Raw genomic sequence first — 26,389 nt, 5'->3', positions numbered from 1 at the left:
CATTCCGGTGAGTGAATCACAAGCTTGGGTCCTGTGCGAGTTTTCTGTATCGGCCAGACGAATCGGATGGTGACGGAATCAATGTTAGCCTATACCAAGGGTGCCAATTAGGTAGATCACAGTCTACCTGTAGATCACGAAGGACTTTATGGTAGATCCCGACCGCACTACATTTTCCATTCTGTATATACAAGTGTGCTCCTAAAATTGTACATAATTACTAATTACTAATTTTTTAAAGTAGCTCACAAGTCAAGAAAGTGTGGGCACCTCTGGCGTATACCAATGGACATGTCCATTCTAGCTAGGCTGCTCGATGTGTATGTTTCACAAAATCCTCACCTCAATACCTCCACCACAATACATACACTACACGAGACATACTTCTGAGCCTCTCTGATGGACAGTTACGTGACAAGACTACATACTCTGTACAGCACTACGGAAGATGTCAGCACTATATAAATACTAAATTATAATACTATCCCAGAGCCCCATCAGAAGTATGAGGTTACAACTGGTTTGCAAGAGATCAGAGGGGATTGTCCCTCACCAGGGAATATTCCCATGGCCTTTTGCAAACCTGCGAAGGAGGAAGTATTCATAATCATCTGCATTTTGGCTCATGTGTACCAGACCTATGAATACAAAAGCAAAGTCCTCAGCCTGATAGGTCATCAATTGTTCTCTGTGGTGGTATATTACATTGCTGTACAGGGTGGGCCATTTATATGGATGCACCTTAATAAAATGATTGGTGGTATTAACTTCCTGTTTGTGGCACATTAGTATATGTGAGGGGGAACTTTATAAGATGGGTGGTGACCATGGTGGCCATTTTGAAGTCGTCCATCAATGGAAACCTCAAGGCCACTAGATATGCGAAATTGCTACATGATGATTTCCCTCTTTATGCACTGAACCTGGCAGGTTCCCTGAGTTTTTCCAGCAAGATGGTGCACCACCACATTATGGGTGTCAGGTCCGAGCATTCCTAGATGAACAGTTTCCTGGAAAGTGGATTGGTTGTCGTCTTATAAGTGGTCACAAACTTGTAAATAACGAATGAAAGAATAAAGTTACGTTAAAACTAAGCACACCATTGTTTTTCTTGTGACATTCCCAATAAGTCTGATGTCACATGACCCTCTTCCTATTGAAAAAAAACAAAAGTTGGATTCAAAATGGCCAACTTCAAAATGGCCACCATGGTCACCACCCATCTTGAAAAGTTTCCCCCCTCACACATACTAATGTGCCACAAACAGGAAGTTAATATCACTAACCATTCACATTTTATTAAGGTGTATCCATATAAATGGCCCACCCTGTAGCGAAAGGAGACCTTTACTGTACTGTCAAAGCTTGCCAGCAGATGGCACTATAAATAAATGTCGCATTTTTATTGTGATATTGTAACACAATCATGATTAAAGTGAACCCGAGGTCAAAATAAACCGATGAGATAATCAATTATGTTTATGCTCCGACTCCTTTTTTTAGCTATCCCATGGCTTTATGTTATATTTAACCAATCACAAACTAGATTGAATGTTTTGTTGCCTCTGCTAAGTGCCGGCCTATGTCTCAGAGTTAGAAAAAGGTCAATAGTTCATGTATTTTATCTCGCCCTGCCCTCAGAAGTTTTATTCTGCCAGGAAAACTTTTATGGCTGTAATTTGCTCATCAGTGATGCAGCAAGGAGAACGCCAGCGCATACCACTAAGGCTGCATCTGAAATTACCACCAGCTCAGTGTGTAGCACCTATATAGACTTTCTGCACACTTCGCATTCAATTCAGATGCAAATCATATGCAAATCTGCTACTACTTATCATGCAAACAGGAAACTCAGGAGGAGGGGCTGGGAGTAGCTAACCTGACAGTTACATAGTTACAAAGTTAAGGAAAGGTGGGAGGGAAAGGCTACGCATCCCTATATGGTTTGCACGCAAAGTATATTATACTAGACACTTGCGCCACGGTGAGGCAGACCTCCGGGCAAGTGACCTAACCTAAATTTAAAACCTCGGGAGCAGCTATGCAAAAAAAATGTGTAATTTACATTTGGTAGAACAGCAAGGAGAACGCCAGCGCATACCACTAATGCTGCATCTGAAATGACCATCAGCTCAGTGTGTAGCACCTATATAGACTTTCTGCACACTTCGCATTTCAAATGCAAATCATATGCAAATCTGCTACTACTTATCATGCAAACAGGAAACTCAGGAGGAGGGGCTGGGAGCAGCTAACCTGACAGTTACATAGTTACAAAGTTAAGGAAAGGTGGGGGGGGAAAGGCTGCGCATCCCTAAACACATGTTGCAATTGAATGGTTAATCGCACAGGCATACACCGCCTCTGCCAGACTGAAAAATGCATGCCCTGCATCCAAGACAAGTGCTAACATTTATTAAACTAGGAGGTACTTTAGCTTCCAATATGGTTTGCATGCCAAGTATATTATACTAGACACTTGTGCCATGGTGAGGCAGACCTCCGGGCAAGTGACCTAACCTAAATTTAAAACCTCGGGAGCAGCTATGCAAAAAAAATGTGTAACTTACATTTGGTAGAACAGCAAGGAGAACGCCAGCGCATACCACTAAGGCTGCATCTGAAATGACCACCAGCTCAGTGTGTAGCACCTATATAGACTTTCTGTACACTTCGCATTCAATTCAGATGCAAATCATGGCGCAAGTGTCTAGTATAATATACTTTGCATGCAAACCATATTGGAAGCTAAAGTACCTCCTAGTTTAATAAATGTTAGCACTTGTCTTGGATGCAGGGCATGCATTTTTCAGTCTGGCAGAGGCGGTGTATGCCTGTGCGATTAACCATTCAATTGCAACATGTGTTTAGGGATGCGCAGCCTTTCCCCCCCCACCTTTGCTCATCAGTGATGTTTACAATATTCCAAACAAGGTACCACAAGAGAGAAGCTCTCACTTCCATGCCTAGAAATTAACTCTTCCAGGCAGCAAAATAAAGCAAGAACAACAGCCTGGTTATTAATGTTTTGCACTGTACTAACGCATGCTTATCTCATCATGTCACATGTGGCATCGAGTACACTTTAAGAATACATATTTGTCGAATACATTTTAAATGAAATTTAAAGTAAAGGTAAATTGCAATGTTACAGTGACAATAAGTAACAAATGCATAGATAGCTAAAATTAAGAGCATTATATTATGCAGGACCGTCAACTAAGGGTACTTTCCCACTATATAGGTTGTGCAGCCTGAAAAATAAGATAGCAATGCAATGTTGATAAAAAGTTACCACGTACATTACCAGTGTGATGTAACACATACATGTCATCTGGTAATCTGCGTATTCTTTCAGCAGAGTTCATCGCACCACAAAAGTGCCGTTGTAATATAAATGTAACATTTGATTTATAGCGGTAGCAAAAATACTTCACATAAATCTATTGGTGCTAAATGTAGTAAATAAAACAAACTGAAAAATATTATACATTCCCTTTAAAGTAAAAGACCAGCCTTTTTTTAATGTTGTGGATATCTGGGAGTTATATCAGGTTGGCTTTGCTATGTTTAGTACAGCATTGTATTTATCAACACGAAAGCTTAATAATTACCTGTCAACATTTTAATCATGGGTTAAAAAAAATGTGGTTGAAATCATGCAAATCAGTAATATATACCTTTGTGGCTGAGGCATCAAGACCTGACTTAAAGTGACACTGCATTGAGCCACTTGCCCTTATTCAATTCACTTTTTCTCCTAGGAGATAATTGTTTTTCTGTTTAAAATAACGTTTCAGTACCAAAAAGTAGGTGAAATGATACTTATAAGATTATTCTGAGTATTTTCTTGCTTGTTTGCAGCTTACCGGCTTAAAATTGGACAATGTTAGAAAAGAGGTGCCAGATGAGAATAAAACAATTGCAGAGAGGTAGTGGTGGACTTCCCTACCCCACATAGACTCGAGAGTCAAATATCCACTGAAAAAAATTTCTTTAATCAAAGTACTGCGAAAAATAGTTTGCAACCCTCTTCATCAGGCAGTAAAAGAAGCAGCATAGAGGAGCAAATATACAAACTTGGCGGAGGGGTGTTACCCATTTTTTCTATATCTACAGTGAGCGACATTCTTAACCCGAGTGGAGTCGGGTCTAATCTCCCCACCTGCAATTACAGTGGTTACCGAGGGGGTAACCTATCTTTGTGAGTACCTTTTCACTTATATAAAACTAATAACTCATTTGATATATTAAACCATTTGGGCTTTCATTCTCTTTTCTCTTCCAAGTGAAAGGCTTAAAAGGCATTTTATTAATAAGGTTTGAAAACATCACCTAGGATAAAACTAGAGAAAAAGTGAATTGACAAAGGGCCAAGGTGTCTCTTTCTGGCAGTAAGGCTACACACTAAGCAACAGCTTTACTACCTCATCAGCAATGGTGGCCATTACAAATAAGGTTCTATTGAATCCCAGAGAATGTCCACTGTGGGGCCTGCTGGGAATATTGTTACAATCCTGACTGGTATTATTGTTCTTTTACAGTTGTTTCTGGAGAAGGTTGCTTCTTGTTCGTCCTCCCACTCCCTTTCCATAGAACAGTACAGTAGGCTGCTCATCACAGCATCAAGCAGTATACGAGATCCTTCATAACCTAAAACAATCACTAAAACTTGTTTGATGCAACAGTTATCGAATGTATATTTGCAATAACTTTTCATTAATTCTCATTATGCGCTGATGTGACCTGGACAAGAGCTGCAAACTTTTACCGCCTTATGGCAAGTGATATCTAACAAATCCATGCCCAGATTTTCTAGCTCTGCCAGGTTGTCACACTATGTTCCACTCAGGGCTGTTTTTTGGCATAGGCAAACTATTCTTCTGCCTATAGCACCATCTGCTGAAGAAGTACTACAGAACCATGACAAGAACACAATTCTCAGCTGCTGGTTGTATCACTGAAGGGATGGCATTGAACTGTGATGTAATCCTATACAATAAAACTCAAGTGCCCCTGCGTCTGTCCCTGTGTCAGTGCTTTGCGCTACTGCACATGTCAAGCACTGACAGCCATTGGGACAGAACGCAGGGTGGGCGGGCCGGCCGAGCGGACGGACGTGTGTGAGCGCGCACTGACTGGCGGCGGTGTGGTGTGAAGAGACCTAGAGCCCCTTTTTTAAATGGGCTTAGGTCAACTAGTTTTAAATAAAATGTCACAAAGGTGCTATCAGTTATCCTAATAATTTGTAAACATCTCAGATGGCACACCCAATTAGCCTGAAAATAATGACTGGACTGACTTCAAAATAGTGTAGCTAGTGCTATGAATGTGCTTATTAACATCATAATGGCATTAAGGTTCTGAAAATATAAATAGCACACAGGAAATACATCAGGTCTGTGTAGAAAAACTGGTCGTGGAACCTTTAGCAGGAGTAAAGAGGGCCTGGAATCTTGATCACATTCCTGCACAGTCAACAATTATTCTAAATATCATATTGTGTACGGTAACCACTATAGACTGAACAGTATAAAGCGATACTAATCTTTTGCTTCAGTTTTTATAGTAAGACTGCTGTATATGCCTACAGTTCCTACATTAAAACCACCTCTAGAGCATGGTGTAGTTTGAAACAGCGCAAAATGAAGCAAGGAAATTTGAGCGAACCATGCGCCGCCATAGGCCATAATTTGAATTACAGCTAAAGCAGCAAAATAAAGCAAGAAAAACAGCTTGGTTATTAATGTTTTGCACTGTAATAACGCATGCTTATCTCATCATGTCACATGCGGCATCGAGTACACTTTAAAGGGAACCAGAGACGAAGCACCTCTTGTGTATTTTACCATATATATCAGTAAGAACATTAGAGAAAACACTTACCATGCTCTCTGTTTCATCCTCACTGCTAAAAGTGTCTGTTATCAGCTGTGAGAAGAATCCCGGACTGAGCATTCAGTCTGGCTTTGCAGGGAATAATTATAGCTGAGTCATTATAGCAGAGCCACAAGGGGGCAGGCTTGGGCTTGAAAAGACACCAGAGAAGACAGACTCATCTATAATCTTTCCCTAGCAAAGCCAGACTGAGTGCTCAGTCGGGGATTCCTATCAGAGGTGATAACAGTCAGATTAAACAGAGAACAATGAAACAAAGAGCAGATTAGGTGTTTACTGTCATGTTCCCATTGATTTATAAGGTAAAATACAAGAGGGTGCTTCATCTCTGGTTCTCTTTAAGAATACATATTTTCTAGCATATGCTGTTACGATGCCTCTTTAAAGTGTACCTGTAGCAAAAAAAGTGCCCATAGGAAGTACTTACTTCAGGAAGGGGAAGCCTCTGGATCCTAAAGAGGCTTCCCCATTTCCCTCCACAGGACCATTATAGCCCTGGGACCATTGTAAAAAAGCTTCTTAATGTTTGTCGACAGCTTATGCAGGTGCATTAACACCATGCTGCTGAAAACGGCGGGCTGGATCAGGTCTGCTCTATTGCACAAGCGCAAGCTGTCTGTCCCTGCACAGTAGCACAGAACCAATAAGACTTGGCTATTTCTGCCAGAGTGGGACAGTGCTAGTGCGCATGCGCAGGGAGGCCACTCTTCGGGTCAAGGTCAAGGCACTGGAGTGGGCTGATATAAGAGGATAACAGTAGATTCTTAAGCTTGCCACTTTTATTGGCTTCAAACACAACATCTTTAAAGTGTACCCGAGATGGGAAAAATAAAAAATATACATACCTGGGGCTACCTCCAGACCCCTCCAGGCTAATCGCTCCCCTGCCATCCTTCTCCTCTGCCTGGATCATGCGCAATTCAGGCCTGAAAGGCCTTCAGTCAAGGCCAGAATGCTTCCAGCAATGGGAGCATGACGGGGGCTCGCGGGCAGCCGGGCCGGAGGACTTTCGGGGCCAAATTCTGGGTGATCCAGGTGGTGAAGGAGGACGGCGAAAGAGTGATAAGCCTGGAGGAAGCCCCAGGTATGTATCATTTTTTTAAAATCCCCCGCCTCAGGTTTGACTGGACCGTTCATTTACTGTCTAATATATCCCAATCCTCATCAGGACAGAAGCCAATGACATAAAATAGACAACGTTTTTAATTTTACCTGTCTGTGATTGATTGGTGTACACCAGTGATGGATTAAGATGATATAGGGTACTAGGCAAGGTAGTACCTTTGATTCCCCTTTATGGTCCTTTTTGGTAATCTGAGATGGGAGAGAGGCCAGAGAGTAAGCTTGAGCTCTATCCTCAAGCTTACTGAGACCACCTTCAAGAGTTAACACATGGTTAAGGGGTTAAAGAGATGCCTTTCTCATACTTGCTTGGTTGATCTAACCAAATCATGAGAACAACGGACACAACCACTTTGCATTTCCTACTGGGAAGACACTGCAAAACTAGTATATGCATGTTACAAAAATGTAATTATCTGGAATATTTTTCTTTACCCCAAAAATCCATCACCACCCACATTACCTAACACATTGGCAGGCCATTCAATGGCCTTCTCTTACATTTACTAGATCCACAACTGCGACCCACAGAGAGGACTGCACTGTCATCCTCACACTAGCCTGGCTACCTGGGTTGAATGCCACCATTGTCCCTAAGCCACAATTTCCACCATTCCTAATAACTGGGGAGAAGTTGAGTAGCATGCCAACCTTACCTCTCCCACAACTAAAGAGCAAGGTCCCTCTGTCAACAGAGCAAAGGAAAGAATTTGACCGGCACATGTGTTATGACTCTAGAGTAGACCGTGCTACTTAAGTGATGTGGTGGCCCCCTTCCCAGAAGACTTGGCAAACCATGCCAGAAGTGCCCACCTGACATCATTGTAGGGCATTTACTGTGAATTTGGTAAGTATGAGTCTTTAATTTTGGGGGTTAGATGATCATAGGGATCCTGAACACTCCTAGACATCTTATTAAACACTTACCTACAAACTAACATCTGAAAACCAAATGGTGCTTCCACCACTGTGTATTACAGTTGTGGTTGATAACATTGCTCAAAATAAGACATAAGGTTCAAAATCTTTGACTATTATTTTGGAACTGAACATCAGAATTGGTCATAAAATTAATATGAAGGGAGAAAAAATGCATACTCACCTCCCAAGTACAGCTTCTGCTGTTGCCTGACCATAATTCTTTATTGCGCTGGTCTACTTGTCCAATGTCAGTGTGACACCACAAAAGATCATCTAGACATGTCTTCCAAGATGTCCTCCATATCTTGCCCTCCCAAAAGCAAATAATATAGGAAGGCAAAGGAAGTGCTTTTAATTGATAGGGATGTTACGCAAACACGCTTCTTATTACTATACTCCTTCCAGGCCGCTATTGAGTCCGGGGGGGTAAGACACAATTAGGCTTTCACCTATTGCTGGCGGACGAATTATGCAGTTTTTATCGTAATTTGGGTGTCATCCTTCGATGGTGCCCAAATGACTGACTGAGCACCGCTGTAGCTGTAATTTACCACATGCACCCAAATCTCTGGCGCCTTTTTTACCTGACCCACCTGGAATGTCTTTGGGGGCATCCTTAACAGCACCCATATTTGTAAACAATGCTTTGATCCTATATGGTTTATCTTAGAATGGGATGGTATTGATCTCAACAGCAGGTTTCTTCTTGGAAGCATAAGAATTGGTATATCCAATATATATAAAAACTGGTAACTGAACCATTTGTCTTCTAGCTGGGGTACAGCAGGTCAGACATGATCAAACAGATGCATACAATTTCAACTTACATGCAGATTTCATGTAAATTGTATACAGCTTGAAACAAGACCAATCATTTTCAACAGGTAGTGAATCTGATCAGTTCGATTCCAACCTGCATGTTATAATTTGTATGAACTCTATGCAACAACGAAAAATGTGACGGTTGTCCAGCCTCACATCTGCATATTTTGCAAAGGCGACCTAGGCCGTGGGTTTGGAGGAGAGCTGGACGTGGAAGAAGGGAGCTGCTAATTGTAGAAGACCATGCTACTACTGAAAATAGAATCAATTTAGAAGATAGGAATTGTGACTGGTAATCAAAGCAGACTGACGGTACTCACACTGGATTATTGAGCTCCACCATGCACGCAGAAATAAGAGGATCCAATACAGCAAAAGTAGTAAAGAGAACTTTAACCAGTAAGGTACATCAGGTATAGGCAATAAGGAGAGAGGATGGCCTGTTTCACAGGGAACTCCTACTTCGTCAGAGACCAAAAGGTCCTTCTCCAGCTTCATAATTTTATTTTTTGGGGGGGGGCACAAAGGGGCACGATGGCTGGCTGATGAGGCCCTACGTTTGTATGGTGAGCTTTAAATATCTTTTTGCTTAACTCAGGTGATAAAATTAAAGCTAACTATTTCAGCAATGATAGGAACCAAATGTAAACGACACAAACAGAACTCATAAGCTTTTGAGCAGAGCAGATTGTCCAAATAATGGTGCTATTATTGAAGAAAAGTTACCTAAAGATGCACTTGGCTGGTTTGCTGGAATGATTTAATCCTTACCTGCCCCAGTGTAGCGCCGCCCATGGTTCCCAGTGAAATGGCTGCCTACCGTGTTTCCCCGAAAATAAGACACTGTCTTATATTAATTTCAGCCCCAAATATCATGCTAGGTCTTATTTTCGGGGAGGGCTTACAATTTTTTTCCCAATGGCAGCCCCCAGCCCAGTAAAGCCATTCCCTCCCTCCCTCCCTGTTGTGCTGCAGGTACGTAGCCGAGGGGACCTTGTCTAGAACGGCCATAGGCAGCCCAGTAAAGCCCTTCCCTCCCTCCCTCATGTGCTGCCCTGGACTACCGTAGGTCCCCTCGGCTGCAGAATGGCAGCCCCAGCCCAGTAAAGCCCTTCCCTCCCTCCCTCCTTCCCTCTGCAGAGTGGCGAGCGGGCATTACAGCACAGGATACTCACCAGCTTCCTACGTAGCAGCGATAACGTCTCTCTTCAGCAGCGCCCGGTTCCTCTGTTTGACAGCGGCGGCTCACGTCATGTGACGCGGATGTGCGTGCGTCAAATGACTAGAGCCGTCGTTGCCAGGGAGAGGAAGCTGGACGCTGCTGAGGAAAGACGCTAACGCGGGCACGTCGGAAGCCAGTGAGTTCCTTCTGCTGTAATACGGTAATGCTCCGCTCGCGACTCTGCCAATGGAGGGAGCGAAGGGGACGGGGACACATTGTGCGGCCGAACTAGGCCTTATATTCGGATGAATGTCTTATATTTCAAGCTTGCTTGAAATATAAGACCTGTCTTATTTTCGGGGGATGTTTTATTTTAGGGGAAAGACGGTATAACTGATGTACATTCTGGATTAAAGTTCTTGAAGCATTAACCCATCTGTGCCCAGCTCTTTACTACTTTTGCTGTTCTGAAAATAGAAGCCTGCAAATTGGTGACATTGCGCATGGAAAAGGGGAGCTGCTGCGCTTGGAAGAGGTGTCCACACCCATTGGGACAGGAACTGCAGCTACACATGGAGACATTGCTCTACACTTAAGGAGGAGTTGTTCTTGGAAGAGATGGTGTGGTGCAAAAAGGTGGTCCAGGGAACAAAAGATATAAGACTGGGCCATTTTATTTTATTTTTTATTTATTGTATGAAAACAAACATTTGCCAGGTACTGGAGCAATTATTTTGGTATCAGATGGCCAACAGAAACTGTTGGTGTGGTGTCAGCCATTTTGGCCAACAAAAGTATGGTGTCTTTAGACATTTTTAGACTCCTTCTCCCATTAGTAGGCCCAAAACCATTGCTGTGTGAGCCTTTTTTGTTGTAGTTCTTCCATTAGCATTTCAGACCAGCACCACACAAGGAAGATCATTTGCTGGCTGAGGTATAGATAACAAAGTTTTATTATCACAAAGAACAAAAGTCTTTTCTCAACTGTAAGTAAAACTGAAATGTTTTTCCTTAACTGCCAAATCAAAGGTCATCTAAAACGAACTTGTTATTGCAGGTCCTGCTTGTCCTTCCACGGGTCTTCAAGTGTTAGACCTGAAATCTCAGCTCAGATTTTACCATGGCTCTGATGTTCCTCAAAGTCCATAGTGGAACATGTCCATAGACTTCCTTCATCCACAGAGGTGTCCCATCAACCACTCTTCCTGCTGCTTTCTGGACTCTGGTAGATGCACATGTAGATGTCAGAGAAGAATCTCTTAGACAGAGAGTCCATCTTCGTGAAATCCAAAGTACTGAATTCCTCCTCAGACATTGACAGATAATCTCCAAGCTGGGAACAGGTCCGAACCACAGGGACGTTTGTACCAATTTCATTGCCTGCATCAAAAAATTACTATTAATGATAATTTATCTCAAATATTTCTATTTATCCTGAACAGTGCTTCTCAGTTGATACTCCTTTGTGAAGATCTCTTCACTGCATTTCAGTTCAACAGAATCATATTCATGCTACTATAACTCACCTTCTAAGGAAACCTGAAGATAGAGGTAAATGGAGGCTGCCATATGTATTTACTTTTAAACAATACTAGTTGCCTGGCAGTCCTGTTGATCATTTTGGCACCAGTAGTATCTGAATCACACACCTGAAACAAGCATGCAGCTAATCTTGTCAGATTTTTGTCAGAAACGTGATCTGCATGCTTGCTCAGGGCTTACAACTAAAAGTATTAGAGGTTGAGGATCAGCAAGATTTCCAAGGCAACTAGTATTGTTTGAAATTAAATATGTCAGCCTCCATAGCTATCTCTCTTTTCAGGTTTCCTTTAAGTCACTTCACAGCTTGAGCTCCACCTGTTACTCTACCCATCCTTTTCACGTCTCCAATTACAGTATATACTTGTGTCTTTACTATTTGTAACTAGTGATGGGAAAATCTTCCTTCAATAAACAAAATCTTTACTGACCCAGGGCACAGTAAAGTTAGCATTTCAAAGCCTGTAGCGTAACTTCTGGTTAATTAAAGCAACTTTCATAGTGCATATGCTGCGTTCCGTTGCAACGGGCAATAAAATCGCAACGTGATGCAATTATATGTCTATTTTATGCTCACATCGGTGTATCAGCGGTACAGTGGGTTCGGAAATAACACACAGCTTGTTGTGTGTATACCAGATCACATGCGCGTTTACAGTGGCAGTGAAGTGTACCTTCAATGTACTTTATGCATCACATTGCTGACGCACAATGCAATGTTTCAGAACTGTTGTGTTGCGATTGCATCACAATGCAATATGGATAGTGTGAAAGTAGCCTTAGAGGATATGAGAGGTAAAATAAAAAAGTTATGCTTTACTCACCTGGGGCTTCTTCCAGTCCCTAGAAGTCTACCTGGTCCAGCTCTGAAGTTCTCTCGTCTTCCAAGCTGCCACTGTCCCCCCTGGCTGGGTCGTGGACTTCTGCACAAGTGTGCTATAAACCTCTCGTGGTCCTTCTCCAGTAGTCGCGAGCATTCTGCGCCTGCGCAGTTTACAAAGACTCAAACTGCGTGAGTGCAGGAGCGCGATCATGAGAGGTGCGCAGCGATGCATGAGCAGGAGCACACGACCCAGCTGTGGTCAGCGCTGATTTACATATGATTTGATAAAATTATTGTTTGGTCAATTGGGCTGCAAATCCATAGATGTATGGCCACCTTCAGTCTGACCAGATGTGTATCAGCAGTGACCGGTTCCCACATGGTGCTGTGAATGGTGGCGCTGAAGGAAAAAAAAGGGCCATACTGAACAATAAGCAGACTTGAATTTGGCCTGCAGTGCCATTCACCAAGCTGTCTGCCCTAATCCAGTCTTTACTGTGACGCGATAATGATTATGACACACTTTTCATCTTGTGTTCTCAGTACTGCTCTAATCCTCAGGTAAATAATAAGGTTATAATGCTTTGTTATTTGTGCCAGTTAGAGGATTATGAGTGCTGTGGCAAGGCCTGGGATTGTGTAATTGGAAGAGCAGAAAGGTCTGCTCTCCTCAGGAGGTCATGTCATTTCTTGTTTAACACTTTCCTGGCTATGGGCCTGACGTCCTCCGCATAGTCCTCCCATTAGATAAGAGCGAATGGATTCAATTCACTAAGCTTATCTCCTGTCTTTAATAACGTTTCTATAGTTATCACCATGGTGATGAGGCATGTAGTATTCAGGAAACATTTTACCTCAGGCAAACCTAAAGTTAACTCTTCTGTCTTTAAGTTAACTCGTCAATGCTTAAAATAACTCCAGAATTCTAAAGTTAAAGACAGGCTGCTAATTAACTGTGTGTGAAAATAACTTCAGAGGAGGTAACTTAAGAAATGAAGAGATAAGATAACTCTCTCAGGCCTGGAACCCACTGAAAAACGCAAACGCAAAACGCAACCGCTAGCGTTTTGTCTGAGCGGTTTGCAAGCGGATTCATGCGCGTTTTGGGTTGTGTTTTGCAACATTGTATTTTTTTCCCCAGCGGGTGCCTAGCGTTTTGCGTTTTGCGTTTTTATCCTGATTGGTCCTGTGAATTATTTTTAATTTTGTTACAGTGTGCTGAACCGCAAAACGCTAGCAAAACCGCTCAGTTTAGGTTTTGCTGAGCGTTTCCGCTAGCGGTTCAATACTTTACATTGAAGCGCTAATGCTCCCAAAATGCTGCATGTCCTGCGTTTGCGTTTCTGAGAAACGCAAACGCTCCTGTGGAAGTTGCCCCATCCATTAACATTAGCCCAGCGTTTTGGCAAACTGCTAGCGTATCGCAGTGCTGCCAAAACGCTGCCAAAAGCGCTCCTGTGGGTTCCAGCCCTCACTGCGTGGTGGCAAGTTTTCTCTTGCCTTATTATCTCCAGCATGATCTTAGTGAATTGATGCCATTTGGGCACTATGGCAAAAAATTGTAAAATCTAAAATATGTGCAAACAAACAAATAAGAAGTACCTTTTTTCCCAGCATAAAATGAGCCATAAATTACTTTTCTCCTATTTTGCTGCCACTTACAGTAGGTACCGTAGTAGAAATCTGACAGAAGTGACAGGTTTTGGATAGTCCATCTCTTCATAGGGGATTCTCAACAAGGCTTTTATTCTTTATAAAGATATTCCCCACAAAGGATTTAAACAATGATGCTGGCCAGTCTCCCTGCTCGCTACACAGTTTTTGGCAGTTGGACAGAGCAACTGCCATTCACTAAATGCTTTTGAAAATAAATAAATCCCTGAGAATCCCCTATGAAGAGATGAACTAGTCCAAATCCTGTCGCTTCTGACAGATTTCTACTACCTACTGTAAGTGACAGCAACATAGGAGAAAAGTAATTTATGACTCATTTTACTCTGGAAAAAATGTACTTCTTATTTGTATGTTTGCATATATTTTAAATTGTACAATTTTTCGCCATAGTGCCCATTTAAGTGCTCTAAATGCAGACTGTTATGGAAACCAACCTTTTATTCTAATCCAAAAAACTGTCTTACATTAAACACACTTAGTAAAACCATCAAGTGATTTGCATCATGAGTCCCTTAAAGTGGAACTGAACTGTTGCACAGGACAGAAGGAAAACATAAAGAAATGCCCCTTGTATGTATTCAGAGAGTCTAGGCTGTCTAATTACCCCTTATCTGTGACTAATCGCAACTGGATCTCTCAGCTGTTTCAGCTCAGGAGTCTGGGAACTCCTCAGCAGAGCAGCTAATCTGTAAACACAGGATGTTAACCCTATATCTCCTTCCATAAAAGCAGTAAGTAGACACATTGCAGATTTATTGCAGGATTTGTATCAACTGTAACAAAGAAATGCTTTTCTTTAAAGTATAATATTATTTTGCTTATATTGTAGAGCAGAAATGAAGTTCTGAGTTCTGGTCCAAGCAGACCTGATCTCAGAACTCCTCTATGCTTTACAAGATACACAGCAGCATAATAAACTTTAAATAAAAAAACATTTATTTGTTACAGCTGAGACAAATCCTAAAATAAATTTGCACAGTTTCTACTTCTTGATTCATGGAAGCAGACATATTGTTAACATCCTGTGCTTTCAAATGGGCTTATCTGCCATCTCTGCCATAGGCAGTCATGTGACACAGGGGGGAAATCAAGTTACAACTAGTGATTAGACACAAATGAGGGGGAATTACACAGGCTAAACTCTCTAAATACATACAGGGTGCATTTCTGTTATGCTTTCCCTCTGTCTTGTGCAAGAGTTCAGGTCCACTTTAAAGAGTACCAAGATTAAAAAAACAGAGAGCCTATAATGTCATGCCTGCCTGATACACGGTGCAATTCTTCAGTCAGGTCAACTGTAAATTTCCCATCGCTAGATAATTTCCAGCATGTCCAATCTGCTTCCGATCGCCAAAGGGATCCATTTTTTGCTGTACTGTTCTCAAAATCTACCCCTTTCTCTATTTAAAAGCAGGTTGGACATGCTGGAAATTATGGAACGACGGGAAATTTCCTGTTGATCTCATGGGAAAATTGCGTGGTGTGTACCAGGCATAAGACTCTCTGCTAATACTGCCAGGATTTATTATTATTATTATTTTTTAGCATTTATATAGCGCTGACATATTACGCAGCGCTGTACAGTGTATATATATATATATATCTTGTCACTAACTGTCCCTCAAAGGAGCTCACAATCTAATCCCTACCATTGCCATATGTCTATATTATGTAGTGTAAGTACTGTAGTCTAGGGTCAATTTTTGGGGGGAGCCAATTAACTCATCCGTATGTTTTTGGAATGTTGGAGGAAACCGGAGTGCCCGGAGGAAACCCACGCAGACACAGAGAGAACATACAAACTCTTTGCAGATTGTGCCCTGGCTGGGATTCGAACCAGGGACCCAGCGCTGCAAGGCGAGAGAGCTAACCACTACACCACCGTGCAGGATCAAGCCTTTATGTTAAAGCTTTGTGTTAGAGCTGTAAGAATCAGTACCAAATAGGTCAGAAATGGTGTATTGCCATACTACTGTTTCTTACTGGTGTCACGGACGATTGCGGGGACGCAGGCGCGTCCTGGAACCGCCCGTGAAGAAAAGAACGATCGCACTCGATTCCTGCATCGATTGCGCTTCAAATCGATACAATCCGGGTTGAGTGTGTAGGGGCAGCTGCAGTCTTTTCTCAGCAGAGAGAGAGCCCCAGCCTAAATGCTGGTTGGCCCTTTTGATATGCTAATGAGCCTGGGCCCAGAGAGTCCCTGGCTTCAAGCTGTGCTGATGGACCATCCATCAGGTATAAGGTGACAAACACCATGACAGAACCAATTTAGAGTGAGGAAACTCAGACACTCCGACTCCTTTTCCCAGCAGGGAGCCGACATGTGGCTTGCTGCTGCCAACTTCAAAGAACCTTTGCCTGGGAATGACCTGGTATAAATCCCAGGGGTCTCTCATATTCCATAAACTGCTATATGTATCATATTTTCTGTGTTGCCAGGCTGGCAGACCCTCCAAACTAACAGAGCAGGTAGGGCCCTGCCTGGCGTTGGTTCTGAGAACATTTCAGAACCTTCTGAGGTAAAGACTGCCCGTTAGGCAGTTCAACAGTGCCCTAATGGTACCACAGGGGTCCCACCCCTCATGTTTGGTATCAGACTGCTGGGTACATCGAGGCAGACCTGAAAATATTAGTAAATCTGCCCTGACCTGTACGGTTCTGTGAGATAGAGCCCATATATGGTTAAGGCATGATTTCTGGTCTCCAGGACAAGGGCAGGACTCATCTCATGTTCTAAGGGGGTGTGTGGGCCCGCCCTCACTTCCTCCTACTGAATCAGGGGCATAAGAATGGCAGAGGAGCCAAACTCAGTGTCCTCCTCACTGAACCATCTTGCACTCATCAGATGCCAGCTTGAGGATATGCTGGCATCCACCTGGTCTGAACTCTGAACTCTGGACTTTGAAACCAAGGACTTTATGATTCTTCCCACAATAAGGACATCTTTCCAGGAACTAAGTATTTTTCTCCCTTCTTTTATTTTTCATACTGGCTATTACGGTTTTAATAGTTGTTGATTTTCATAATTGTCTGTATATATTAATTATTTATATTGCGTGAATAAACGACTTTCCCCAAGTCATTCACTGTTTCGCTACCCTGCTTATCAGCACACACAGAAATGATCCCGGGTCTCTGAAGATACGCTACTGTTTGTTTGTTGTTGGCTAGACAGAATATCGTGTGTTTAACCGTTTTATTCGCAGGATTAGTCAGTCAGTTAGTGGGCCCCACGGTCCCATAGTAACCGCGGTGGTGGCAGTTTACTCTGAACCAGTAGGTGACGTTGTAATTACCCGTGTCTCACAGGCTCCCTTCTGAGTTGTCTGCGGCTAATTCTTAACGGTTCCTGCGCATTGACTGCGACCAGAGTTCGCACGATCTGTGCGCTGGCACCGTTTAGAAGGCTAAGTGCGGTCAGCCACTAGGGCTCCTGTGACAGTGTTAGGCAGCGGTTGGGATCTGTGTTGTGCTGAAAGTATCTGCGATAGCGCTAGCGCTATCGAGAAACAAACTAATTCGTTGGTGTAGCTGGAAGGCAATATATTTTTTATATATACAGAGAGACTGTGTAGCCAGTACCCCTTCCCCAAAGTTTTATTTTATTTGGCATGGAAATGTCCGGGAACTACCAGAACATGTGCCTAGCAGACCTGGAAAATCTTTGCGAAGAGAGGGGCATTGGCATCCTCCGCAAGACAAAACGGGACCTGATAGCAGACTTGTCCAGATGGGATGCCCAGCAACTGCGGGAGCCGGGAGTGTCCGCTGAGGTGGATACCAGCCCATCTGACAATCAATGGGAACCAGAGGCTGAAGATCTTAGGCGTACAGAGGTTGAGCATCCTGCGGGCCCTGTTGCAACAGTTACGCCAGAGACTGTCAGTATGGACCCCAATCCCAGAGTTTCTGACATTACTCGCCCGGAACTGGCCAGTACTGGACTGTCCATGGGTGCTGACCCGGTAATGCAGCAGGCATTACAAAAGCTGATGGAGACTGACCTGGACAAGTACATGCAGTACATGGAAGCACGAGAGGAACGGGAGCGCCAATCTGCCGAGGCGCGAGAGAGACGACAGCATGAGCTCAACATGGCAAAGGTTCAACAGGCCAGCCGGAGTTCACCGCCCAGCCTCCCTGCTGAAGGAGCTGCAGCACCCGTAAGTGCAAAATTTAAATTTGCTAATATTGAAAAAGACACTGACATTGACTTGTTTTTGCGGTCTTTTGAAAAAGCATGCCGTCAGTATCGTCTGTCCCAAGACCAGTGGGCCAGACATCTGACACCATTGCTGCGCTACAAAGCGCTTGATGCCTTCGCAGAATTGCCTGCGGAGAAGGATAATGATTATGCTGCTATAAAAGACGCTATCATTACTAAGTACCAGCTGACGCCAGAAGCCTATCGGAAAAAGTTCAGGGCCTGGCAGAAAAAGTCTTCTGATTCGTACCGAGATGTGGTCAGCAGCTTGCTCACCACACTCCGCCAGTGGACACTAGGCCTCACCAAAGGGTCTTATGGCGTCCTGGAGGACTTGATAGTCCTGGAACAATTTCTGAACATTTGCCCTGCTGATGTACGACAATTTGTGCTAGAACGCAAGCCGGCTTCAGCAACTGTCGCTGCAGACCTTGCTGAGACTTTTGCAACTACCCGGGTGGCTGATACACGCAGAACTGTCCCATCCAGCTGGAGAGGAGGTCAGCCCAATACCTCGGCAGACCCTCCTGCCCCTGTGAGCCGTCCGCCACAGAGGCCACCCAGCGCAGCTGCTGCACCCAGGCCTGCAGCGCCTGGAGAGGTCACCTGTCACTACTGCCGCCAGCCCGGACACATGAAATTCGACTGTCCGGAGCGGAGACAGACACCACCAGCACCTGGATCATCTGCATCACCTGCACCTCACCCACAGCAGAGGCAGCCCGCCAGCGAACCACAGCCTGGATCATCCGATTTTGTCATGTTTGCCCGCGGAAAGGAAATCCGCGACCGAACCGACCAGCAGCAACTTGTTAGAGTGAACGGCAAAGTTGTCACCGGATTTCGAGACACCGGAGCTGACATCACGTTAGTTCACTCACATCTTGTGCCAAAGGAGAGCATCAGCTCCAGCCGATCCCTTGCCCTTACTGGAGTAGAGGGCACCCTTTTCCACATAGCCCACGCAAGAGTGAAGCTGGATTGGGGAGTGGGAGGGGTCCACGAAAGGGTTGTTGGGGTTATGAAGGATCTCCCAGTCCCTGTGTTGCTTGGGACTGATTTGGGCAAGCTTGTGTCCTACTATGAACCTGCCACGACCGCCTTGTCGCTCACGGAAGGAGACGGACTCTCCACCCACCACCAGGTACTTTATACACTTGGGGGAGCACCAGGGGGAGGTGGGTTGAATGTGCCCAGTTCAAGGGTACCAGGTTCAATAGTGCCTGCTTCAAAGGCACCTGAGTTTGATGTACAGACTGTCTGTTGTGATGATGCTGTAACTGTACCTGAGTTTACTGTACAACCTATCTGTAATGAAAAAATGTCTATACCTGTCAATATCATTACTGCATGCAATGATGATTTGAGTACTGTCCGTCTGTGCCATTCTGACAGTGTACCGGTGCTAGCAGTACCGAGCAGCTGCACTGCTCAGAACCCGAGCTCAGAACAGGTGGAGGGGGTCCCGGCCTCCTCCCCCTCCTCTGACCGCAGGGATGAGACCTTTCAGCCGCTGGCCTCGTGTGACATGAGCCAGTTGGCTGAAACTGACAGCGCCATATTCTCAGCCGCACTACAAAGTGACCCAAGCCTGGAGGTGCTCAGGCAGCAAGCCGCTGAGCCCCTTGCAGACGGGGCCGCTTTCAAGGTGTACTGGGAAGGTGGGAGACTGTACAGTGAGTCTGTACAGCCCCCTACAGGTAGATCCCACGCGGATACCAAGTGGCTTGTGGTCCCGAGTGCGTTCAGGGGACATGTGCTGAAATCCGCACATGGTAATCCTCTGACAGGGCACTCGGGTGTCCGCAAGACACTCGCCGGTATTCGGAAACAGTTTTATTGGCCCCGGATGAACAGGGATGTAGCCAACTACTGCAGGGCATGTGCCGTCTGTCAGGAGCTGGGAAGGTCCAGGGATTCCCGCGGGGTTCCCTTAGGGCCACAGCCACTCAGCAGGGGAACCCTGCGTGGGCTGGCTGTTGACCTAACCAACCCACTGCCCGTTGTCAGCAGTCTCGGCAGACACCACGTCCGACTGCAGTGGCGCAAACGCCCTGTCCAGAACGGTCCATGTTGGGTCAACCCTGCGGGTAGCAGACCGCGACCGGTCCAGGGGAACTGAGCCACAGGCTCCAATAGGTTTTCCCGCCGTACCGGCAACTCGAGGCCCGTCAGCCAGGTTAGCGGCGCCGCCACACATCTTGCGGATGAGTGGCTAAGCCACGGACAAGGGGGAGGGCTGTCACGGACGATTGCGGGGACGCAGGCGCGTCCTGGAACCGCCCGTGAAGAAAAGAACGATCGCACTCGATTCCTGCATCGATTGCGCTTCAAATCGATACAATCCGGGTTGAGTGTGTAGGGGCAGCTGCAGTCTTTTCTCAGCAGAGAGAGAGCCCCAGCCTAAATGCTGGTTGGCCCTTTTGATATGCTAATGAGCCTGGGCCCAGAGAGTCCCTGGCTTCAAGCTGTGCTGATGGCCCATCCATCAGGTATAAGGTGACAAACACCATGACAGAACCAATTTAGAGTGAGGAAACTCAGACACTCCGACTCCTTTTCCCAGCAGGGAGCCGACATGTGGCTTGCTGCTGCCAACTTCAAAGAACCTTTGCCTGGGAATGACCTGGTATAAATCCCAGGGGTCTCTCATATTCCATAAACTGCTATATGTATCATATTTTCTGTGTTGCCAGGCTGGCAGACCCTCCAAACTAACAGAGCAGGTAGGGCCCTGCCTGGCGTTGGTTCTGAGAACATTTCAGAACCTTCTGAGGTAAAGACTGCCCGTTAGGCAGTTCAACAGTGCCCTAATGGTACCACAGGGGTCCCACCCCTCATGTTTGGTATCAGACTGCTGGGTACATCGAGGCAGACCTGAAAATATTAGTAAATCTGCCCTGACCTGTACGGTTCTGTGAGATAGAGCCCATATATGGTTAAGGCATGATTTCTGGTCTCCAGGACAAGGGCAGGACTCATCTCATGTTCTAAGGGGGTGTGTGGGCCCGCCCTCACTTCCTCCTACTGAATCAGGGGCATAAGAATGGCAGAGGAGCCAAACTCAGTGTCCTCCTCACTGAACCATCTTGCACTCATCAGATGCCAGCTTGAGGATATGCTGGCATCCACCTGGTCTGAACTCTGAACTCTGGACTTTGAAACCAAGGACTTTATGATTCTTCCCACAATAAGGACATCTTTCCAGGAACTAAGTATTTTTCTCCCTTCTTTTATTTTTCATACTGGCTATTACGGTTTTAATAGTTGTTGATTTTCATAATTGTCTGTATATATTAATTATTTATATTGCGTGAATAAACGACTTTCCCCAAGTCATTCACTGTTTCGCTACCCTGCTTATCAGCACACACAGAAATGATCCCGGGTCTCTGAAGATACGCTACTGTTTGTTTGTTGTTGGCTAGACAGAATATCGTGTGTTTAACCGTTTTATTCGTAGGATTAGTCAGTCAGTTAGTGGGCCCCACGGTCCCATAGTAACCGCGGTGGTGGCAGTTTACTCTGAACCAGTAGGTGACGTTGTAATTACCCGTGTCTCACAGGCTCCCTTCTGAGTTGTCTGCGGCTAATTCTTAACGGTTCCTGCGCATTGACTGCGACCAGAGTTCGCACGATCTGTGCGCTGGCACCGTTTAGAAGGCTAAGTGCGGTCAGCCACTAGGGCTCCTGTGACAACTGGTTACTGTGCTCTATATACCAAAGCCTTGTTGTGCATCACTTACTTATTTTTCCTGCCATGCTGTCGAAGAAAACCCAGGAGTTTTTGCTAGGTCCGTATTTAACAAATGACACAAAGTGACTGGTCTTGATGCAGAGAACTGCCAACAGCTCCAGTTTTTGTCGTTGGGTTGAAGCTCCATTCTGAATGTCCAACCTAGAAGGACTGTGATCTCTCATGTGTTTGTGCGAATGGACCTGTGGATGTTTCAAAGGACATAATGAGTCAGACACTGCCATGTAGACCGTTTATGTTTGAAATATGAAAGGAACACTAGAGTACGCTTGCTACAATTGAATTTTTCTGAGCTGCAGCTATAACAATGAATATATTGTGAGAAAGTTCTATCAACCTTCCAGGAACAACAAAAGAACACAGAGACAAAGATAGACCAGTATAGCATAGCAGCTAAACAATCACGTGTAGATGATCATAAAAAAGTGGAAGGGGTTTTCACAAACCCTAGATGCCAAAGAAGCAACCATTAAGAGTGAATGTGAGGAACTCCAGTCCTTACTTGGTCTGTTGCTTGCTTTCTAAAGAAAGATACAAATGACTCAAATACCATAAGATATCAAGTCCTGCTGATCCCTTTACTGCAGTAGTGTATTGATCACACACCTGAAATAAACACGCGGCTTGCAAGTGAAGTTCAACTATATTGAGTCAGACTTCAGTCAGAAGCATCTGATCTGCATGCTTGTTCCAAGTCTATGGCTGAAAGTATTAGAGGCAGAGGATCAGTAGGGCAGCCAGGCAACTGGTATTGTTTAAAAGGAAATAAATATGGCAGCCACCATACTGTATGCCTCTCACTTCATGTGTGCTTTAGGCATAGCTGTGGAGTCGAAGTTGGAACAATTTTTTGGGCACCTGGTATCAGTTCCATAAACTGAGGAGTCAGAGTCTGAGTTGGAGTCGGATGATTTTTGTACCAATTACATAGACCTGAAAGGGATGTGGAGTGAGAGTAGGAGTCAGAGTTGGAGCAATTTTGGGGTACCTGGAGTCGGATTCAGTGGTTTCATAAACTGAGGAGTCGAAGTTGGAGTCAAATGATTTTTGTACCGACTCCACAGCCCAGCTTTAAAGGGACTCCGAGCACCTCTCATCGGTATGCCTTTAAGACTCCGACCAGTACTGCAAAGTATTTAACCATTTACCGCCATCCTAACGTATTAAAACGTCATGCTTACCGCTATTAACAGCAACATGACGTTTTAATACGTCGCGCATTCCCGCCGCTGCTACCGCCGTGTGTCCGCCGCTACCGCCGCCATTACCGTCGGGATCCCGTGCTGGGTGATTGGGGAAGAGGACCGAACAGTCCTCTACCCAATCGCAGTGCCTGGAGTGAATGGACGTGACCGCGAACAGCGGCTACGTCCATTCACATAAACAGGAAATGTAACAGTTTAATAAAGTGTAAAAAAAAAAAAAAAAAAAAGTGAACACGTCCTATGAGTGTTCACTAGCGCCATCTTGTGGCCAAAAAGTATATTACACCTACAAAATACATACATTTTCAAGTATATACACATCATTAATAAAATTACACTTCCAACCCTCCCCCCCAAAAAAAACACTTGTAAAAAAAAAAAACTGCTTAAAAAAAATAAATAAATAGTTGCCTTAGGGACTCAGCTTTTTTTATTCTATATTTTATGGGGGAAAATTAATTTTAATTTATTACATAGGGGCTTGTAATTATGGCCAGAACAAACAGAAAAATAACCACTTATATTTCAAAATAATATACTGTCGCCATACATTGTGGTAGGGACATAATCTAAACGGTTTAATTATCGGGACCACTGGGCAAATAAAACGTGTTTGTTTTATCCACAGGAGAATGTTTAATTTTAAAACTATAAAGGCTGAACACTGAGAAATAATGATTTTTTTTCTTTTTTTTCTGTTTTTCTCATTAAAATGCATTTAGAATAAAAAAATTCTTAGCAAAATGTACTATCCACAGAAAGCCTAATTGGTGGCGAAAAAAACGAGGTATAGATCATTTTCTTGTGATAAGTAGTAATAAAGTTATTAGGGAATAAAAGGGAGGAGCGCTGACAACTGAAAATTGCTCTGGTCCGTTAGGATAAAAACCCTTGGGGGTGAACTGGTTAAAGATGCATGCCATTCTGTAGCTTGTGCTCTTCTCTTTCATTTGATGCCTGGCTCGCCGTTCTACACCAAATAGTTTACGTTTGATTTCAATTTAAAAATCGAGGCTGCCATCTTGGCTATGCTATAACTTCCGGGTCAACCCTGACTTCTCAGTTAGAGAAGTGCAACACTGAATGAAGCAGGAAGAGGAAGTGACACACACTCCTCCTTCCTGCATTAAGTATGCAACTAGCTTCATTGGTATCTTGCCTCCACCAGCTCCGGGTCCGATCTATTCTCCTCCGCTACTGGCACATTAGGACTTCTCTGTACCAACTCTGATCTGTTATTTGGAACTTATCTTTTTCCCTGTAGAAAGGTATACTTGTATATGAACATTACCTATGAATATTTCACATTTACATGCCAGAGCGTCACATTAGTAGCAAAGAAAACGTCTCATATTGTTTTCCAGGACAGGAAGAGTTAAAAAATGTCAGTTGTTATCTATGCAAAAGAGCTTCTCTGAACAATATGACCCACTGGATGGAATACAGTCCTGTTTTCTAAAGCACTTAAACAGCCAGGAAACAGTGAGAGACAGCTTAAGATAAGGTGTTACTGCAGGAAAGTTCAAAGGGTCATTATTTCTGCTTTGTTTTATAGCTTAAAAGGCAGTGTGTGGTTTTAAAACTGTAAATCAATATATGAGTTTTCTTTGCTACTAATGTTCTATTCATTATCCATACTACACATACAATTCACTTTATCAGGGTTTTTTTTCGCTTCAGGTTTGCTTTAAGTCCAAAAAAATGAACATATCTGTATATACATGTTCTTTTATAATTCTTCCACCAACATGGTAGTATTTTCCTTTAAAGAGGATAATATGTACAATTGTTTTGGATTAAGAGGTCTCTACACACAGTATGTGCATTTTTGTGGTGGACACAACCAATGGATGTCGACTCACTACTACTACTTTAGTATATACCAGGCATGGTCGGAAAATTCCGCGGAATTGTTAATTCCGTGATTCCGGCCGGAATTAGCTAATTCCGGTGGTCGGAATTTTCCGGAATAACACCCAAAAAATCTCCCTCTCTCTTCCTCTCTCTATCCTCAAGTAGGGAATTGCAGATTTTCAAAACAGCTTATATACCATAGGTGGGATTTGAACCCAGGACTCAGTGTGTAGTAGGTATCTGTCTTACCCCCTAGACCATGAACCACACTACATGCTAAAGCTGGTCTAGCATAAACCATACTACCATTATGATCAATTCAATAGAAAAAGTAGCATGATTAAGGATTTGTATTTTTTGAAAAGCATGCTTATATACCATAGCTGGGATTTGAACCCAGGACTCAGTGTGTAGTAGGTATCTGTCTTACCCACTAGACCATCAACCACACTCAGGGCCAGGCTGAGGCAGAGGCTGGAGAGGCTCCAGCCTCAGGGCACAGTGTAGGAGGGGGTGCACAATTCATTCAGCTGTCATTCCCAATTGTGTTTGAAGCAGAAAGAAATAAGAAAAGGTGATACATGGCAGTGACTGCAAGCCAGATAAGTAGAGATTAAGGTGTTGGGGGGGTTGGGGGCCCTGGGGCACCTCTTAGTGTAATAGCAATCAGTGTGTGACGGCTGGGGTGGGAGGGATGGGGGGGCGCACTTTGCTGTCTCAGCCTTGGGTGCTGAAGGACCTTGTCCCACCTCTACATGCTAAAGCTGGCGTAGCATGTACCATACTACCATTATGATCAATTCAATAGATATGCTATGGTATATAAGCATGCTTTCCAAAAAGTACAAATCCTTAATCATGCTACTTTTACTATCGAATTGATCATAATGGTAGTATGCTTTATGCTAGGCCAGCTTTAGCATGTAGTGTGGTTCATGGTCTAGAGGGTAAGACAGATACCTACTACACACTGAGTCCTGGGTTCAAATCCCACCTATGGTATATAAGCTGTTTTGAAAATGAGAGAGAGAGAGAGAGAGAGAGAGAGAGAGAGAGAGAGAGAGAGAGAGAGAGATTTTTTCGACGGAATTCCGGATACGTTGGAATTCTGCGGAATCCCGTCGGAATGAAACGGTAGCGGTATGACGGTATGCGGAATTGTCTCGGAAACCGAAATGGGCTCTTCCGACCATGCCTGGTATATACTTACTATACTACTAATACTTCAGTATATACTTCTATTAGCAGCTACCCACCTGCCTTTCACAGACGTGACAGAACTGGCGGATGTTTCCATCTGTAGTGAGGGGGTCTGCAAGGCACTGAGCGCATTCATACTCTGCAGGGCTCAGACAGAGGCAGCAAACCTGACTTCCTGTAAAAAAACAAAATAACAAACCTGTTA

At 44.1% G+C, this 26,389-nt stretch overlaps 1 protein-coding gene across 2 annotated transcripts in view; it reads right to left on the bottom strand.

Moving 5' to 3' along the window:
- Positions 1-10,593: 10,593 nt before the first annotated feature.
- Positions 10,594-26,389, bottom strand: part of LOC137541258 (ubiquitin carboxyl-terminal hydrolase CYLD-like) — a 75,456-nt gene continuing 59,660 nt past the window's right edge. For both annotated transcript variants that reach the window (XM_068262466.1, XM_068262467.1), the window contains exons 11-13: positions 26,241-26,359; positions 21,915-22,107; positions 10,594-11,305 (exon numbers count right to left, since the gene is read on the bottom strand). In XM_068262466.1, coding sequence (XP_068118567.1) covers positions 11,118-11,305; positions 21,915-22,107; positions 26,241-26,359 — 500 coding nt within the window. In that variant the 3' untranslated portion in view covers positions 10,594-11,117. The remainder of the gene's footprint in view (positions 11,306-21,914; positions 22,108-26,240; positions 26,360-26,389) is intronic.

Source organism: Hyperolius riggenbachi, chromosome 12 (genome assembly GCF_040937935.1).
Source record: "Hyperolius riggenbachi isolate aHypRig1 chromosome 12, aHypRig1.pri, whole genome shotgun sequence".
NCBI lineage: Eukaryota > Metazoa > Chordata > Amphibia > Anura > Hyperoliidae > Hyperolius > Hyperolius riggenbachi.
Note: the sequence above shows the minus strand (reverse complement) of the source record. Positions and strands in the feature narration are given on the sequence as shown.